We start from the raw sequence: 19,394 nt of genomic DNA, 5'->3' as shown, positions 1-19,394 counted from the left end.
TGCCGCAGAGCGGCTGGGCTCGTGAGCCATGGCTGCTGAGCCTGCGCGTCCAGAGCCTGTGCTCCGCAACGGGAGAGGCCACAGCAGTGAGAGGACCGCGTGCCGCAAAAAAAACAAAACAAAACATGAACTCTTAAACTAAACTCTTGTCAAAGTGAAAAGAATCTTAACATGACAAGATTACCAGGAAAAAAAAAGAAAAAAAAATTGTGTTCTTCTTGCTGCAGTGGTGAAAGTGTTTACTTTTTCCCTGTTGTTGTTATTGCTTTTTAGCTATCGTGCCAGGTTCTGAAAAACTCAGAAGAATAGTTGAAGTCTTGAGAGCTGATGTAATTCGGGGCCTGGGGATTCAGCTTTTAGAGCAGGTGTATGATATTTTGGAAGAGGAGGATGAATTGGAAAGAGAGGTGAGTGTCCTATTAGCTGTGTCAGCTGCTTATGCTATGGAATTTTTTTAATGGCCTTTTGAAATATAATTAACATACCACACATTTTACCCATTTTAAGTATATAATTCAGTGGTTTTTAATATGTTCACAGAGTTGTACAACCATCACCACATCAATGTTAGAACATTTAATTATCCCGAAAAGAAACCCTGTACTCACTGTCACTCCCCATTGTCCTATAGGCCTTTCACCCCTAAGCAACCACTAATATTTCTGTCTCTATATCTGCCTATTCTGAACATTTCATTTAAATAGAGTTGTACAGAACTATGTGGTCTTTTGTGACTGATATCTTTCATTTAGCGTATGTTTTCAAGATTCATCCATGTTGTAGGGCATGTCATGTACTTCATTCTTTTATAAGACTGAATAGTATTCCATTGTATGGCTATACCACATTTTGTTTATCTATTCACCACCTGATAGGTTGTTTCTACTTTTTAAAAAATTTATTTATTTGTTTATTTTTGGCTGCATTGGGTGTTCATTGCTGCGTGCGGGCTTTCTCTAGTTGCGGTGAGTGGGGGCTACTCTTCGTTGCGGTGCACAGGCTTCTCATTGCGGTGGCTTCTCTTATTGTGGAGCATGGGCTCTAGGCACGCAGGCTTCAGTAGGTGTGGCGTGTGGACTCAGTAGTTGTGGCTCGCGGGCTCTAGAGCGCAGGCTCAGTAGTTGTGGTGCACAGGCTTAGTTGCTCTGTGGCTTGTGGGATCTTCCTGGATCAGGGCTCAAACCTGTGTCCCCTGCATTGACAGGCGGATTCTTAAGCACTGCGCCAGCAGGGAAGCCCTGCTAAGTGTTTTTATCATGAAAAGGTGTTGGGTTTGTCAAATGCTTTCTATTTAGATGATCATGTAGTTTTCGTTTTTTATTCTGTGGATATGGTGTGTTGCATTAATTGGTTTTTGGATGTTAAATCATCCTTGTATTCCTGAGATAAATCCCACTTGGTCATGGTGTATACTGCTTCTTATATGTTGCTAGAGTCATGTTTCTAGTATTTTGTTGAGCGTTTTTGTGTCTGTGTTCACATGAGATATTGGTCTTCAGTTTTCTTTTCTTGTGATATTTTTATTGGTTTTGTTATCAGGGTAATACTGGCCTCAGAATGAGTTGGGGAGTTTCCCTCATCTTTCTTGGGAAGAATTAGTGAAGAACTGGTATTAATTCTTCTTGAAATGTTTGCTAGAATTCACCAATGAAGGCATCTGGGTGGGCCTGAGCTTTTCTTTGTGGGTAGTTTTTTGATAATAAATTCCGTGTCTTTACTTACTATATTCAGATTATTTGTTCTTCTCTTTCTAAAATTTCTGTCTTTCTAGGAATTTGTCCATTTCAACTAAGTTATCTAATTGGCATATAATTTTTTTTTAATTTTTGAATTTTATTTTATTTTTTTATATAGCAGGTTCTTATTAGTCATCAATTTTATACACATCAGAGTATACATGTCAATCCCAATCACCCAGTTCATCACACCACCACCCCCACCCCCCTGCCGCTTTCCCCCCTTGGTGTCCATACGTTTGTTCTCTACATCTGTGTCTCAATTTCTGCCCTGCAAACCAGTTCATCTGTACCAATTTTCTAGGTTCCACATATATGCGTTAATATACAATATTTGTTTTTCTCTTTCTGACTCACTTCACTCTGTATGACAGTCTCTAGATCCATCCATGGCTCAACAAATTACCCAATTTTGTTCCTTTTTATGGCTGAGTAATATTCCATTGTATATATATACCACATCTTCTTTATCCATTCGTCTGTCGATGGGCATTTAGGTTGCTTCCATGACCTGGCTATTGTAAATAGTACTGCAATGAACATTGAGGTGCATGTGTCTTTTTGAATTATGGTTTTCCCTGGGTATATGCCCAGTAGTGGTATTGCTGGATAATATGGTAATTCTATTTTTAGTTTTTTTTTTTTTTTTTTTTTTTTGCGGTATGCGGGCCTCTCACTGTTGTGGCCTCTCCTGTTGTGGAGCACAGGCTCCGGACGCACAGGCTTAGCGGCCATGGCTCATGGGCCTAGCCGCTCCGCAGCATGTGGGATCTTCTCGGACCGGGGCACGAACCCGTGTCCCCTGCATCGGCAGGCGGACTCTCAACCATTGCACCACCAGGGAAGCCCTGTTTATATATATTGGAGATTAATCCTTTGTCCGTTGGTTCGTTTGCAAATATTTTCTCCCATTCTGAAGGCTGTCTTTTTGTCTTGTTTATGGTTTCCTTTGCTGTGCAAAAACTTTGTAGCATCATTAGGTTCCATTTGTTTATTTTTATTTTTATATCCATTACTCTAGGAGGTGGATCAAAAAAGATCTTGCTGTGATTTATGTCAAAGAGTGTTCTTCCTGTGTTTTCCTCTAAGAGTTTTATAGTGTCCGGTCTTACATTTAGGTCTCTAATCCATTTTGAGTTTATTTTTGTGCATGGTGTTAGGGAGTGTTCTAATTTCATTCTTTTACATGTAGCTGTCCAGTTTTCCCAGCACCACTTATTGAAGAGGCTGTCTTTTCTCCATTGTATATCCTTGCCTCCTTTGTCATAGATTAGTTGACCATAGGTGTGTGGGTTTCTCTCTGGGCTTTCTATCTTGTTCCATTGATCTGTATTTCTGTTTTTGTGCCAGTACCATATTGTCTTGATTACTGTAGCTTTGTAGTATAGTCTGAAGTCAGGGAGTCTGATTCCTCCAGCTCCGTTTTTTTCCCTCAAGACTGCTTTGGCTATTTGGAGTCTTTTGTGTCTCCATACAAATTTTAAGATTTTTTTTGTTCTAGTTCCGTAAAAAATGCCATTGGTAATTTGATAGGGATTGCATTGAATCTGCAGATTGCTTTGGGTAATATACTCATTTTCACAATGTTGATTCTTCCAATCCAAGAACATGGTATATCTCTCAATCTGTTGGTATCATCTTTAATTTCTTTCATCTGTGTCTTATAGTTTTCTGCATACAGTTCTTTTGTCTCCCTAGGTAGGTTTATTCCTAGGTGTTTTATGCTTTTTGTTGCAGTGGTAAATGGGAGTGTTTCCTTAATTTGTCTTTCAGATTTTTCATCATTAGTGTATAGGAATGCGAGAGATTTCTGTGCATTAATTTTGTATCCTGCAACTTTACCAAATTCATTGATTGGCTCTAGTAGTTTTCTGGTGGCATCTTTAGGATTCTCTATGTATAGTATCATGTCATCTGCAAACAGTAACAGTTTTACTTCTTCTTTTCCAATTTGTATTCCTTTTATTTCTTTTTCTTCTCTGATTGCCGACACTAGGACTTCCAAAACTATGTTGAATAATAGCAGTGAGAGTGGACATCCTCGTCTTGTTCCTGATCTTAGAGGAAATGCTTTCAGTTTTTCACCATTCAGAATGATGTTTGCTGTGGGTTTGTCGTATATGGCCTTTATTATGTTGAAGTAGGTTCCCTCTATGCCCATTTTCTGGAGAGTTTTTATCACAAATGAGTGTTGAATTTTGTCAAAAGCTTTTTCTGCATCTATTGAGGTGATCATATGGTTTTTCTCCTTCAATTTGTTAATATGGTGTATCACATTGACTGATTTACATATATTGAAGAATCCTTGCATCCCTGGGATAAATCCCACTTGAACATGGTGTATGATCCTTTTAATGTGTTGTTGGATTCTGTTTGCTGGTATTTTGTTGAGGATTTTTGCATCTATATTCATCAGTGATATTGGTCTGTAATTTTCTTTTTTTTGTAGTATCTTTCTCTGGTTTTGGTATCAGGGTGATGGTGGCCTCATAGAATGAATTTAGGAGTGTTCCTTCCTCTGCAACTTTTTGGAAGAGTTTGAGAAGGATGGGTGTTAGCTCTTCTCTAAATGTTTGATAGAATTCACCTGTGAAGCCATCTGGTCCTGGACTTTTGCTTGTTGGAAGATTTTTAATCACAGTTTCAATTTCAGTGCTTGTGATTGGTCTGTTTATATTTTCTATTTCTTCTTGGTTCAGTCTTGGAAGGTTATACCTTTCTAAGAATTTGCCCATTTCTTCCAGGTTGTCCATGTTATTGTCATAGAGCTGCTTGTAGTAGTCTCTTAGGATGCTTTGTATTTCTTTGGTGTCTGTTGTAACTTCTTTTTCATTTCTAATTTTATTGATTTGAGTCCTCTCCCTCTTTTTCTTGGTGAGTCTGGCTAATGGTTTATCAATTTTGTTTATCTTCTCAAAGAACCAGCTTTTAGTTTTATTGATCTTTGCTATTGTTTTCTTTGTTTCTATTTCATTTATTTCTGCTCTGATCTTTATGATTTCTTTCCTTCTGCTAACTTTGGGTTTTGTTTGTTCTTCTTTCTCTAGTTTCTTTAGGTGTAAGGTTAGATTGTTTATTTGAGATTTTTCTTGTTTCTTGAGCAGGGTTGTATAGCTATAAACTTCCCTCTTAGAACTGCTTTTGCTGCATCCCATAGGTTTTGGATCATTGTGTTTTCATTATCATTTGTCTCTAGGTATTTTTTGATTTCCTTTTTGATTTCTTCAGTGATCTGTTGGTTATTTAGTAACATATTGTTCAGCCTCCATGTTTGTGGTTTTTACAACTTTTTCCCTGTAATTCATTTCTAATCTCATAGCATTGTGGTCAGAAAAGATGCTTGATATGATTTCAGTTTTCTTAAATTTACTGAGGCTTTATTTGTGACCCAAGATGTGATCTATCCTGGAGAATGTTCTATGCACACTTGAGAAGAAAGTGTAATCTGCTGTTTTTGGATGGAATGTCCTATAAAGAGCAATTAAATCTATCTGGTCTATTGTGTCATTTAAAGCATGTGTTTCGTTATTTATTTTCATTTTGGATGATCTGTCCATTGGTTTAAGTGAGGTGTTAAAGTCCCCCACTATTATTGTGTTACTGTCGATTTCGTCTTTTATAGTTGTTAGCAGTTGCCTTATGTATTGAGGTGCTCCTATGTTGGGTGCATGTATATTTATAATTGTTATATCTTCTTGGATTGATCCCTTGGTCATTATTTAGTGTCTTTCCTTGTCTCTTGTAACATTCTTTATTTTAAAGTCTATTTTATCTGATATGAGTATTGCTACTCCAGCCTTCTTTTGATTTCCATTTGCATGGAATATGTTTTTACATCCCCTCACTTTCAGTCTGTATGTGTCCCTAGGTCTGAAGTGGGTCTCTTGTAGACAGCATATATATGGGTCTTGTTTTTGTATCCATTCAGCGAGCCTGTGTCTTTTGGTTGGAGCATTTAATCCATTTATGTTTAAGGTAATTATCGATATGTATATTCCTATGACCATTTTCTTAATTGTTTTGGGTTTGTTTTTGTAGGTCCTTTTCTTCTCTTGTGTTTCCCACTTAGAGAAGTTCCTTTAGCATTTGTTGTAGAGCCGGTTTGGTGGTGCTGAATTCTCTTAGCTTTTGCTTGTCTGTAAAACTTTTGATTTCTCCATCGAATCTGAATGAGATCCTTGCCGGGTAGAGTAATCTTGGTTGTAGGTTCTTCCTTTTCATCTCTTTAAGTATATCATGCCACTCCCTTCTGGCTTGTAGAGTTTCTGCTGAGAAATCAGCTGTTAACCATATGAGAGTTCCCTTGTATGTTATTTGTCGTTTTTCCCTTGTTGCTTTCAATAATTTTTCTTTGTCTTTAATTTTTGCCAATTTGATTACTCTGTGTCTCAGTGTTTCTCCTTGGGTTTATCCTTTATGGGACTCTCTGTGCTTCCTGGACTTGGGTGACTATTTCCTTTCCCATGTTAGGGAAGTTTCTGACTGTAATCTCTTCAAGTATTTTCTCAGGTCCTTTCTCTCTCTCTTCTCCTTCTGGGACCCCTATAATGCAAATCTTGTTGCATTTAATGTTGTCCCAGAGGTCTCTTAGGCTGTCTTTATTTCTTTTCATTCTTTTCTCTTTTTTTTTGCAGTACGCGGGCCTCTCACTGTTGTGGCCTCTCCCGTCGCGGAGCACAGGCTCCAGACGCGCAGGCCCAGCGGCTGTGGCTCACGGGCCCAGCTGCTCCACGGCATGTGGGATCCTCCCGGACCAGGGCACGAACCCGTGTCCCCTGCATCGGCAGGCGGACTCAATCACTGTGCCGCTAGGGAAGCCCTCATTCTTTTTTCTTTATTCAGTTCCGCAGCAGTGAATTCCACCATTCTGTCTTCCAAGTCACTTATGTGTTCTGCCTCAGTTATTCTGCTATTGATTCCTTCTAGTGTATTTTTCATTTCAGATATTATGTTGTTAATCTCTGTTTGTTTGTTCTTTAATTCTTCTTGCTCATTGTTAAACATTTCTTGCATTTTCTCGATCTTTGCCTCCATTCTTTTTCCGAGGTCCTGGGTCATCTTCACTATCATTATTCTGAATTCTTTTTCTGGAAGGTTGCCTATCTCCACTTCATTTAGTTGTTTTTCTGGGGTTTTATCTTGTTCCTTCATGTGGTACATAGCCCTCTGCCTTTTCATCTTGTCTATCTTTCTGTGAATGTGGTTTTTGTTCCACAGGCTGCAGCATTGTAGTTCTTCTTGCTTCTGCTGTCTGCCCTCTGGTGGATGAGGATATCTAAGAGGCTTGTGCAAGTTTCCTGATGGGAGGGACTGGTGCTGGGTAGAGCTGGCTGTTGCTTTTGTGGGAAGAGGTCAGTAAAACTTTAATCCACTTGTCTGCTGATGGGTGGGGCTGGGTTCCCTCCCTGTTGGTTGTTTGGCCTGAGGCGACCCAAGACTGGAAGCTATCTGGGCTCTTTGGTGGGGCTAATGGCAGACTCTGGGAGGGCTCATGCCAAGGAGTACTTCCCAGAACTTCTGCTGCCAGTGTCCTTGTCCTCACAGTGAGACACAGCCACCCCCTGCCTCTGCAGGAGACCCTCCAACACTAGCAGGTAGGTCTGGTTCAGTCTCCTATGGGGTCACTGCTCCTTCCCCTGTGTCCCGATGCACACACTACTTTGTGTGTGCCCTCCAAGAGTGGAGTCTCTGTTTCCCCCAGTGCTGTCGAAGTCCTGCAATCAATTCCCAGTAGCCTTCAAAGTCTGATTCTCTAGGAATTCCTCCTCCCATTGCCGGACCCCCATGTTGGGAAGCCTGACGTGGGGTTCAGAACCTTCACTCCAGTGGGTGGACTTCTGTTGTATAAGTGTTCTCCAGTCTGTGAGTCACCCACCCAGCAGTTATGGGATTTGATTTTACTGTGATTGCGCCCCTCCTACCATCTCACTGTGTCTTTGGATGTGGGGTATCTTTTTTGGTGAGTTCCAGTGTCTTCCTGTCAATGACTGTCCAGCAGCTAGTTGTGATTCTGGTGTTCTCACAAGAGGGAGTGAGAGCACGGCCTTCTACTCCGCCATCTTGGTTCAGGGCCCACACACCGGCATACAATTATTAATAGAAATTCTTTTTAATACTTTTTATTTCTGTAAGGTTGGTTGTTTAGGAGCGTATTGTTTAATTTCCACATATATTTGCACAAATATATTACATTTTTCTATTTTATAGGTTTAACAATGTATTATATACATGCTGGATTTTTAAATTATAGTAAAATATACATAACTTCAAATTTAGCATTTTAACCATTTTTAAGTATTTGGTTCAGTGGCCTTAAGTATGTTTACATTATTGTGCAAACATCACCACCAACCATCTCCAGAACTTTTTGCATTTTGCAAAACTGAAACTCTGTACCAATTAAACAAGAACAACCCACTTACCCCTCCTACCAGCTCCTGGCAACCACCATTCTAATTTCTGTGTCTATGAATTTAACTACTCTAAGCCTTGATACAAAGCCTAAACACAGCATCTAGAAAAAGTAAAACTCGCCTGTAAAGAAAACTTCAGGCCCAGATGGCTTTGCTGGTGAATTCTTCCAATCATCTAAGGAAGAAATAACACAAATCCTACACAAATTCTTTAGAAAACAGAAAAAGAAGGGACATTTCCCATTTCTCCCCATAAGCCCAGAACAACCGTGATACCAAAACCCAACAAGGACACTGCATGAAAAAAACATGAGACCAGTATCTCTCATGAACATCTTAATCATCTAGTATTTTGCTGAAGATTTTTGCATCAGTGGTCATAAGGGATATTAGTGTATATTTTTCTTTTCCTATAGTGTCCCTGTTTGGCCCTAGCACCAGGGCAATGCTGGCCTCATAAATGAGCCAGGAAGTGCTCCTTCCTCATTAACTCTCTGAAGAGTTTGAGAAGGATTGGTATCAGTTCCTGTGCAAATGTTTGGCAGAATTCACCAGCAAAGTTCCAGGGCCTTTCCTTGTTAGGAGGTTTAGGTTACTGATTCAGTCTCCTTGCTAGTTATGGGGATATTCAGATTTTCTATTTCTTTATGATTCAGTTTTGGTAGGTTTTATGTTTCTTGGAATTTGTCCATTTATGCAACTTGTTGGTGTACAATTGTTCATAGTACTTTCTTTCTTTTTTTTTTTGCGTACGCGGGCCTCTCACTGCTGTGGCCTCTCCCGTTGCGGAGCACAGGCTCCAGACACGCAGGCTCAGCGGCCATGGCTCACGGGCCCAGCCGCTCCGCGGCATGTGGGATCCTCCGAGACCGGGGCACGAACCCGCGTCCCCTGCATCGGCAGGCGGACTCTCAACCACTGCACCACGAGGGAAGACCCATAGTACTTTCTTAGAATCCTTTTTATTTCTTTTTATTAGAGTGGTAGTAACGTCCCAAATCCATTTCAGATTTTAGTAATTTGAGTCTTTTTTTTTCTAAGTATAGCTAAAGGTTTGTCAATTTTGTTCATCTTTCTGAAGAACCAACTTTTGCTTTTTTTGATTTTTTTCTATTTTTCTGTTCTCAATTATATTCATCTCAGCTCTAATATTATTTCCTTCCTTCTGCTAGTTTTAGGTTTAATTTGTTCTTTTTTCTATTTCTTTAGGCTGCAAAGTTAGGTTGTTGACTTGAAATCTTTTTTCTTTTTTTTAAAAAAATATTTATTTATTTATTTGGTTGTGTCAGGTCTTAGTTGCGGCATGGTGGGATATTCACTGCCACATGTGGGATCTTTCTTGTGGCATGCGGGATCTTTAGTTGCAGCATGTGAGCTCTTAGTTGCAACATGTGAGATCTAGTTTCCTGACCAGGGATTGAACCCAGGCCCCCTGCATTGGGAGCGCGGAGTCTTAGCCACTGGACTACCAGGGAAGTCCCCAAATCTTTTTTCTTTTTTAACATAAGCATTTATAGCTATAAATTACCCCCTTAGCACTGCTTTTGCTGCATCTCATAAGTTTTGGTTATATTGTTCTCATTTTCATTTGTCTCTCAATATCTTAAATTTCCCTTGTGATTTCTTCTTTGGTGCATTGGAGTGTGTTATTTAATTTCCATAAATGTGTGAATATTCTAGTTTCCTTCTGTCATTGATTTCTAACTTCATCCTGTTGTGGTCAGAGAAGATACTTTGTATGTTCTTTTTAATCTATTGAGACTTAGTTTGTGGCCTAACATATATATCTCTTCTGGAAAGTGTTTCATGTACACTTGAGAAGGGTGTGTATCCTATTATTGTTGGGTAGAGTATTCCCTATATGTCTGTTAGATCTAGTTAGTTTTTGCATTGTTCAACTCCTCTGTTTTCGTATCTTCTGTCTGGTTGTCTTATCCATTATTGGGAGTGTGAAGTTTCCAACTATTATTTGTAGAACTGTCTATTTTTTCCTTTAATTCTGTCAAATTTGGCGTCAGATATTTTGATGGTCTGTTATTAGGTGCATAAACGTTTATAATTATTATATCTTCCTGCTGTATTGATCCTTTTGTTAATGTATAATGTCATTGTGTCTTGTAACCTTTTTTGTCTTCAAGTCTGTTTTGTCTGATATTAGTATAGTCACCCCTGCTCTCTTTTGGTTACTATTTGCATGGGATATCTTTTTCAGTCCTTTCATTTTCAATCTGTTTTGGATCTAAAGTCTCTTGTAGAAAGCATATAGTTCTTTAAAAAATTAATTAATTAATTAATTATATTTTTGGCTGCCTTGGGTCTTCGTTGCTATGCGCGAGCTTTCTCTAGTTGCGACGAGTGGGGGCTGCTCTTCGTTGCGGTGCGTGGGCTTCTCATTGTGGTGGCTTTTCTTGTTGCGGAGCACAGGCTTTAGGTGCATGGGCTTCAGTAGTTGTGGCACACGGGCTCGGTAGTTGCAGCTCACAGGCTCTAGAGCCCCGGCTCAGTAGTTGTGGCACACGGGCTTTGTTGCTCCGCAGCATGTGGGATCTGCCCGGACCAGGGCTTGAACCATGTCCCCTGCATTGGCAGGTGGATTCTTAACTACTGCGCCACCAGGGAAGCCCCAGAAAGCATATAGTTTTGTTAACAATTCTGCCAATTTCCGTCTTTGTGATTGGAGAGTTTAATTCATTTACACTTAAGCAATTACTGATAAGGAGGAACTTCCATTATTTTGCTGTTTGTTTTCTCTATGCTTTATAGCTTTTTCTGTCCCTAATACCCTGTATTACTGCCTTCTTTTATGTTTAGTACTTCTTTTTTTTTGTAGTGAAACATTTTAATTCCCTTTTCATTTCCTTTAGTGTATATTCTATAACTATTTTCTTTGAGGTTATCATGGAGATTACATTTAACATCCTAGTTTTAATACTCAAATCTGAATTTATACCAGCTTAACTTAAAAAATCTGCTGCTTTAAAGCTCTGTCTTCACCCCTTTTGGCTATTGATGTCACAGAATTACATCTTTATGTATTGTGTAACCAAAAACATAAACTAGTAATTGGTTTTTTTTTTTAATGCATTAGTCTCTTAAATTTTGAAGAAAACAAAATGTGGAACAAACCAAAGTTATATTAGTATTAGACTAATAATTTTTTAGACTAATAATTTTTTTAGTGTCTTAAATCACGTAGAAAATAAAAAATGGAATTACAAACCATTGTTATAACACTAGCTTTGATAATTGCCCATGTATTTACCTTTACTGAGATCTTTATTTCTTCATACAGCTTTGAGTTACTGTCTAGTATGCTTTCATATCTGCCAGCATGACTTCCTTTGGTATTTCTTGCAGGGCAGGTCTAGTGGTAATAAACTTCTTCATCATTTATCTGGAAATGTCTTAAGTTCTCCCCCACCCAGTTTTATTGAGAAATAATTGATATGTAACACTGTGTTAGTTTAAGGTGTACAACATAATGATTTGGTATATGTATATACTTTGAAATGATTACCACAATAAGTTTAGTTAGCATCTATCATCTGTCATAAATTTTTTTTCTTGTGATGAGAACTTTTAAGATCTACTATTAGCAACTTCCAAATGTACAATAGAGTACAATTAACTATAGTTACCATGCTGTATATTATATCCCCAAAACTCACCAGAAGTTTCTACGTTTTCACCACCTTTACCCATTTCCTTCACCCCCACTCCCCGCCTCTGGCAACCACCAGTCTGTTGTCTCTTTCTATGAGTTTGGTTTTTTTCAGATTCTGCATGTAAATGAGCTCATACAGTATTTGGCTTTCTCTTTCTGACTTATTTCACTTAGCATAATACCTTCAAGGTCCATCTATGTTGTTGCAGATGGCAAGATTTCCTTCTTTTTTATTTCACTTTTGCAGGACATTTTTGCCAGATACAGGATTCTTGGTTGACAGTTTTTTTCACTTTGAAAATATCATCCAACTGCCTTTTGGCTTCCAAAGTTTCTCATAAGAAATCTGCTTATTATCTTACTGAGGAATCCCTTGCATGTGAAGAGTTGCTCCTTTCTTGTTGCTTTCAAGATTGTCTTTGGCATTTGACAGTTTGATTATAATGTGTCTGAATGTGAACTCTTTGTGTTCATCCTACTTGGAGTTTGTTGAGATTCTTTGATGTTTATATTTATGTCTTTCATCAAACTTGGGAAGTTTCTGGCTATTATTTCTTTAAATAATTTCAGTTCCTCTTTCTGTCTTCTTCTGGGACTCCCACAATACCTATGTTAGTCTCTTTAAATCCCTTGGAAGTTGCTTCAGCTGAAGGCTGTGGTGTTTGTAACAATGTCAATGAGCGTTGCAGCAGTGGTTGCCTGCCTCTGTGTCTGCCCCTCTGTGATGAGAAGCAGCAATCAGCTGTCAGTACAGAGATCCTTAGTACTTGGAAGACAAGATTCTTATTGCCTACCCTGGCTCCTACAAGCTATCTACAGGCTGCTCCAGGAATGTTGGACAGCTACCTGCTCTTGGTGGGGGGGTGCTAAGAGCTGAAATTGACTGGAATTAACCAAAATTTACCATCCAAGCCTTCCCCTGAATGTTTCAAGCCTTTAATAGACTCCAGAGTTCCAAAATAGTTACATCTGGCAGTTTCTGACAGTGCAATTTTTGTCCATGTGACGAGATAGATTCCTGGTGCTTCTTCCTCCTCCAGCATCTTCTATACATATTGTATTATACAATTGCTTTTGTTTTTTTTTTTTGAGTTACACGGGCCTCTCACTGTTGTGGCTTCTCCCGTTGCGGAGCACAGGCTCCGGACGCGCAGGCTCAGTGGCCACGGCCCACAGGCCCACGGGCCCAGCCATTCCGCGGCACGTGGGATCCTCCCGGACCGGGGCACGAACCCGCGTCTCCTGCATTGGCAGGCGGACTCTCAACCACTGTGCCACCAGGGAAGCCCTATACAATTGCTTTTTAAATCAGTTCAGAGAAGAAAAGGAGAAGCAATTTGTATTTATATTGTTTTTATTTACATAATTACCTTCATCAGTGCTTTTCCTGTTTTCATGTAAATTGGAATTATTGCCTGGGGTCTCTTGCTTTCAGCCTGATGAGATTCCTTTGGTAGTTCTTGCAAGGCAAGTCTGCTAGTCACAAATTCTGTTTTTGTTTATCTGGGAATATCTTTATTTTGCCTTCATTTTTTTTTTTTCCCTTGTCTTCATTTTTGAAAGATAGCCTTACTGGATATGCGATTCTTAGTTGACAGTTTTTTCTTTGAGTTCTTTGAATATGTTATCCCACTGCCTTCTGGCCTTCATTGTTTATGATAAGTCAGCTGTTAATGTTATTGGGGTTCTCTTGTAAGTACTGAGTCATTTTTCTCTTGCTGCTTTCAAGATTTTCTCCTTGCCTTTGGCTTTCAGCACTTTTACTTTGTTGTTGTAATATTGCTTTTTATTATTTTTTTAAATTTATATTTTCTTATTGAGATAACATTGGTTTATAACATTAAGTTGCATGTGTACAACCTTACATTTTGACTTCTGTATACATTACAGCATCAGGACTTTTACTTTAATGTGTCCATGTGTGGATCTCTTTGAGATGATCCTGCTTAGAGTTCATTGAGATTCCTGGATGTGTAGATTGTTTTTTTAAAAATTTGGGAAATTTTCAGCCAATATTCTTCAAATATTTTTTCTGCTCCTTTTCTCTCTCCTCTTCTTCTGGTACTCCCATTATACATGTGCTGTTATGCTTAATGGTGTCTTACATTTCTCTGAAACTGTTCATTTTTCTTCATTTTCTTTTCTCTCTGTTCTTTGGATTGCATAATCTCTGTTGATCTATCTCCAAGCTCACTTATTCTCTCTGCCAGTTCAAATATACTGTTTAGCCTCCCAGGTGAATTTTTTCATTTGTTATTGCACTTTTCAACTCCAGAATTTCCATTTGGTTTTTTAAATGCCTTCTTTCTCTTGTCAGTATTCTCTGTTTGATGTGTCATTGTCATCATACCTTTCTTTACTTCTGTAATCATGATTTCCTTTAGTTCTGTGAACATGCTCATAATCCCTACTTTGATGTTTTTGTCTGTTAAATCCAACATCTGGTTGCTCTCACAGGCAGTTTATCTTGCCTGCTTTTATTCTAGTGTATGTGTCATACTATTGTATTTCTTTGCATGTCTCATAACTTTTTGTTGGAAACTAGACATTTTAGATAATAAATGGTTACAAGTCTGAGTATTGGCCTCCAGTGGTGGGGGGTTATTATTGTTATTTGCTTGTTTATTTGTTTAGTGATTGGCTGGATTATATTAGTAAAGTCTATGAACCCCTTACCCTAGTCCCCACAATGTAAAGCCTCTGATGTTGCCCCTAGGGTACAGCCTTGGGTATGTTCACAGCTACCTTGGAATGACAGTGGGTTTAGCAGAGCGCTCTTTATTAATTTAGTTATTTATTTTGGCTGCACTGGGTCTTAGTTGCAGCATGCGGGATCTTTTAGTTGCGGCATGTGGACTTCTTAGTTGCGGCATGCGAATTCTTAGTTGCGGCACGCATGCGGGATCTAGTTCCCGACCCCGGGGATCAAACCCAGACCCCCTGCCTTGAGAGCATGGAGTCTTACCCACCGGACCATCAAGGAAGTCCCTGGCAGAGCTCTCTTGATGCTCCCTTTCCCAGACTTCACCCAGATGTTTTTTGGTTGCCAGCTGATCGCTTTTATTGTTCTCAGTAATGCCCTGGGGCTACATTGCTCCATAGGCGGATCCAATCAAAGCTGAGCTCCTTTGAAGAGGTAGTTCCCAAACTTAGTGTTTGAGATTTTTTTCTGAACCCAGGGCCCCTCCAGCTTCTTGGTTCTTTTAAAGTAGCTGGCGTACAGTTTAGCCTATATCCAATGTACCTAGTACTAATCTCCTCCCAGTTGCCTTTCACCACTACCTCCAGTTTTTGAGAGCACCCTTAGGCTTGAATTCTCCACACTCTGTTCCAAATGAAGTCAGTTCATTAAAGACTTGGTGCTTATTTTATGTCTTGCTTCTACCCCCAGGCAAAATCTGGGAGCACAGCTCTGGAGCTGGCAGTGGGAACAGTAGCTTGCTTGTCTCTCTGAGTGATACCCCCACTTTGGAAGCTCAGAGGGGGTGAGAGGCAGTAGCATCTGGTCTTCTTGGCATGCTTCACCCAGCATGGAAACTTCACTTTATGGTCTGGGGCAAAGGTGATTGGGGTCCCCGTATTTTCAGTGGCCCTGTACCCAAGATAGAGCCTCTATCCTACATGTCTGAGCTGGGCATAAAAAAGAAGCTCCCACCTCTTGGCTGCACTCTCCCAAAGCTTACCGTCACCATCAGGTATTGGGGGCAGGATGAAATATGCTGATGTCCTGCCCCTCCCAGGAAGATTGCCTTCCACCTAGGAGTTAGGGGGAAAGCAGTTTCTTGACTTCACCAGTGTAGTGAAGTTTTTGTCTCACTGAGCTGGAGTGGGGAAGGAGACATTTCATTTTAATTCAGTTCACTGACCCTCATTGTTCTTAGTAGCTTTACTGTTTTTAACTGAGTTTTAGTAGATTTTCTTGAAAAAAAAAAAGGGTCCCTATTTGCTGTATGCCCTTATGACCATTTCCAGAGACTTTAAATGGTTGGTTTTTTAAATATTTTCACCAGTTTCACTGAAGAGGGGTCTGCAGAGCTTCTCACGCTGTCATGCTGGATGTGGAACCAATTAGGATTACATTTTGTTTTTATTTTATTATTTTAAAATTTAATTTATTTATTTATTTTTGGCTGCATGGGGTCTTCATTGCTGTGCGCGGGCTTTCTCTAGTTGCAGTGAGCGGGGGCTATTCTTCGTTGTGGTGCGTGGGCTTCTCATTGTGGTGGCTTCTCTTGTTGCGGAGCACGGGCTGTAGGTGCACAGTCTTCAGTAGTTGTGGCTCACAGGCTCTAGAGTGCAGGTTCAGTAGTTGTGGCACATGGGCTTAGTTGCTCCATGGCATGTGGGATCTTCCCGGACCAGGGCTCGAACCTGTGTCCCCTGTATTGGCAAGTGGATTCTTAACCACTGTGCCACCAGGGAAGCCCCAGGATTACATTTTAGATTTAGTTGTTATGTCTCCTTTAATCTGGAACAGTTACTGAGTCTGTTTTTCATGACCTTGATGTTTTTGAAGAGTATAGGCCATATGTTTTATAAAATGCCCCTCAGATTGGGTGTGTTTGATGTTTCCTCATGAATAGATCCAGATTATGCATTTTTGGTAGGAATACCACAAAGGTGATGTTGTGTCCTTCTCAGTTCATTGTATCAGGAAGTGCATGACATCTGTTTAACATATTATTAAATGTTATTTCAATTTCAGGCATTTCTTTCAACAGACATACTTTGAGTATCAAATAGTCCGTTTTTTTTTTTTTGATTACTAGTCAGTTTGAATTTTATGTTAATTGGTTGTATTATTTTTTAAATGCCTTTACTGAGTTATCTGTGGGATTGATTTTGTTTTATCAATTCTAATATTGTTTTTTTCCCCTTCAATTAATTTATTTTCTCCATTTCATGTGTGTGATATAAAATGGAATGTCTAGGTTTCTGATAAGGATAACAGGTGTTTGGTGGCTTTTTTTAAAATTACTTTTTATTAGAGTATAGTTACTTTACAATCTAATATTCTAATATTGCTGTGTTTTATTGATTTTAAGAGCTCTTTATACATTAATGGTATTAATTCTTTGGCATGTAGCAAATATTTTCCTTAGTTTATTGTTTGCTCTTTAATTTCTTATGACTATTTTTTGGTATCTTGACATTTAAAATTTTTATGTAAACAGAACTATTAGTATTCTCCCATAAGGTTTCTGCTCTTGGTATCATGCTTAGAATAGCCCTTTTAAGGTTACAGAAATATTTTTTTCTACTATATACTGATTTTTTTTTTTTTTTTAATGTTTCCCAAATAGGTACGTTTGCGGGAGCACATGGGTGAAAAGTATGTGACTTACAATGTGAAAGCTCACCAGTTAAAATTTTTTGAAGATAATGTAAAATTTTGAGAATTTACCTAATCTGCTGCCAGAATGAAACTATTTTCAAACGTTTTTGGCTTAAACAAAAACAAACAAACCTATAATAATGACTGGAGTCCATTCACCATCCTTATATTTTGTTGGGCCTTTTTTTACTAGAAAAAAATTGGCAGAGTAATATGAAGCAAGCTTATTACAAAAGAAAAAAACCTGTGGCTATCTTATTCTTTATGAGGGAAAATCTGTTGTACGACGTTTATTTGGTTACTGTTTACTGAGCCTTAAACCAGCTTGATATCTAGAACTATTTTTTTTAAGGTACTTATTAGCTTGAATACAGGGATATAACATACTGGATTGGAAGTTTTATATTATACTAGAGTGACGAAAGCAGTAGGAGAAATAAATGACATATATCCAGTGACACTACTTTTTACTGTTAATAACCTTAAGTAGAAGTTGATAAATTATTTTTTTTATAATTCTGGGAGTAGATTTAAAGATATGGCATTATATATAGTACTTGAGCATTGAATTCCTTTTTTTGCATATTGATGGATGTTTAACATTTTATTTCCATTTAATATGGACCTCATTCAGGGTATACAAGAAATGAAACTAGGAGTTATTTTGGGCTAGTAAATCAATATGTTTTTACATACTGGATTTTTTTTTTTCTTTTTAAGATTTATTTTTCCATCAGCGAAAACATTCCTTAAACGCTAATCCCTTTTCTAATTCAGCAGGTTTTAAGTAAAGTCCAGATCCTTTTAGTTATGTTGGACATATTTGTCTCCTGAAATTTGTCTTCTTATACATCAAGATATTGTCTTCCCATGTTTTAAATGTAGAATTGTATATCACATATTTTATTAGTTGTTTAATAAGGGGCAATACCATCTAGCAAGTAGTTTTTAAAAAATAAAAGTTTTGATTAGTAAATTTTAACTTCTGCATTTGAGGGACTCTAAACATGAATATGACTCCAGAAATATTTTCATTTTTTACAGTTAAAAATATGTCTTACCTTTTATGAAAATTACACACACACATAAAATAATAAAATGTTCCCTTTCTAGTCCACATAAAAGACTTTTATTTAGTTTTTACTATGTGCCAGGTGCTAGGCCCGGGTTCATGGCCTAATTTCTGAAATTTCTTTATTTTGAAGGGTTTTTAACAATTTAACTCTAAAAACATCTAGTCCTAGTGCTCAGCTGAGGACAAATTTTTGGCAAGCCATTGGTCTTCCTGAGCTATTTACCATTTCTTGCATGTTTTATAAATCCACATCTTTCTGCAAAGTCATCAGTTCTACTAAAGTTTTCTAACTTATTGGTATAAAGTTATACATATTATTTTCTTAGAATAAAAAAAATCTCCATACCTTTCTTATTAACATTCTGTATATATATATATATATATATATATATTTTTTTTTTTTTTTTTTTTTTTTTTTGCGGTACGCAGGCTTCTGTTGTGGCCTCTCCCGTTGCAGAGCACAGGCTCTGGACGCGCAGGCTCAGCGGCCGTGTCTCACGGGCCCAGCCGCTCCGCGGCATGTGGGATCTTCCCAGACCAGGGCACGAACCCGTGTCCCCTGCATTGGCAGGCGGACTCTCAACGACTGTGCCACCAGGGAAGCCCACTGGGGTGTCATTTTGAGAACATGAGGTGACATGATTTTTAACCCTATTGGGAGCTCTTAACTTTATAATCACATTTATTATACTTATTGATATGCTTGTTCTTGTTTCTGCCATCTTTTATTTTTCTTCCCCTTTTTTAGAATCCTTTCCTGACTTTTGCTATATTAAGGTCTTTGCTCCCTTTTTTTTAAACTCATAGTTTAGAAGTCCTATATCCTGGTATTGAGAAACAGAATATTACCTGTAATAATCCTTCCACTCCCATCCCTCCCACAAGGCCTTTAGAACATTTTTCTCTTCGGCCCTCTGGAAAATTTTAAAGGAATTTACAGTTTTATGGGTTTCCACTTTGAACCACCTTAGGTAAAGCCTGGATTAAATGTTTTCTGCTTGGCAATAGCCTTATTTTAGTGGTACCAAGATACTACTTTACCACAAACTTACATTTGTGGTAAATTTCATAGTTGTAAGATATCACATATGAATCATGCATTGAATAAGATGTTAAATGTATAAAGCAAAAGTTTTTTTATAGGTGCTTTTGCTGTTGTTAAAGAAAAAAA

At 38.4% G+C, this 19,394-nt stretch overlaps 1 protein-coding gene across 6 annotated transcripts in view; it reads left to right on the top strand.

Annotated features, from left to right (window-relative positions):
* NEK4 (NIMA related kinase 4) overlaps positions 1-18,552 on the top strand; it is a 56,207-nt gene extending 37,655 nt beyond the window's left edge. For 2 of the 6 annotated variants that reach the window (XM_029243943.1, XM_029243944.1), the window contains exons 15-16: positions 274-407; positions 17,117-18,552. In XM_029243943.1, coding sequence (XP_029099776.1) covers positions 274-407; positions 17,117-17,209 — 227 coding nt within the window. In that variant the 3' untranslated portion in view covers positions 17,210-18,552. Of the gene's footprint in view, positions 1-273; positions 408-6,953; positions 7,005-17,116 lie in introns of those variants that run through there. The other 4 variants (XM_029243946.1, XM_029243940.1, XM_029243941.1 and 1 more) reach the window with 3 other exon arrangements.
* Positions 18,553-19,394: the final 842 nt, after the last annotated feature.

This window comes from Monodon monoceros, unplaced genomic scaffold (assembly GCF_005190385.1).
Source record: "Monodon monoceros isolate NGI ecotype Baffin Bay Population unplaced genomic scaffold, NGI_Narwhal_1 Super_Scaffold_3, whole genome shotgun sequence".
Taxonomy (NCBI): Eukaryota; Metazoa; Chordata; class Mammalia; order Artiodactyla; family Monodontidae; genus Monodon; species Monodon monoceros.
Note: the sequence above shows the minus strand (reverse complement) of the source record. Positions and strands in the feature narration are given on the sequence as shown.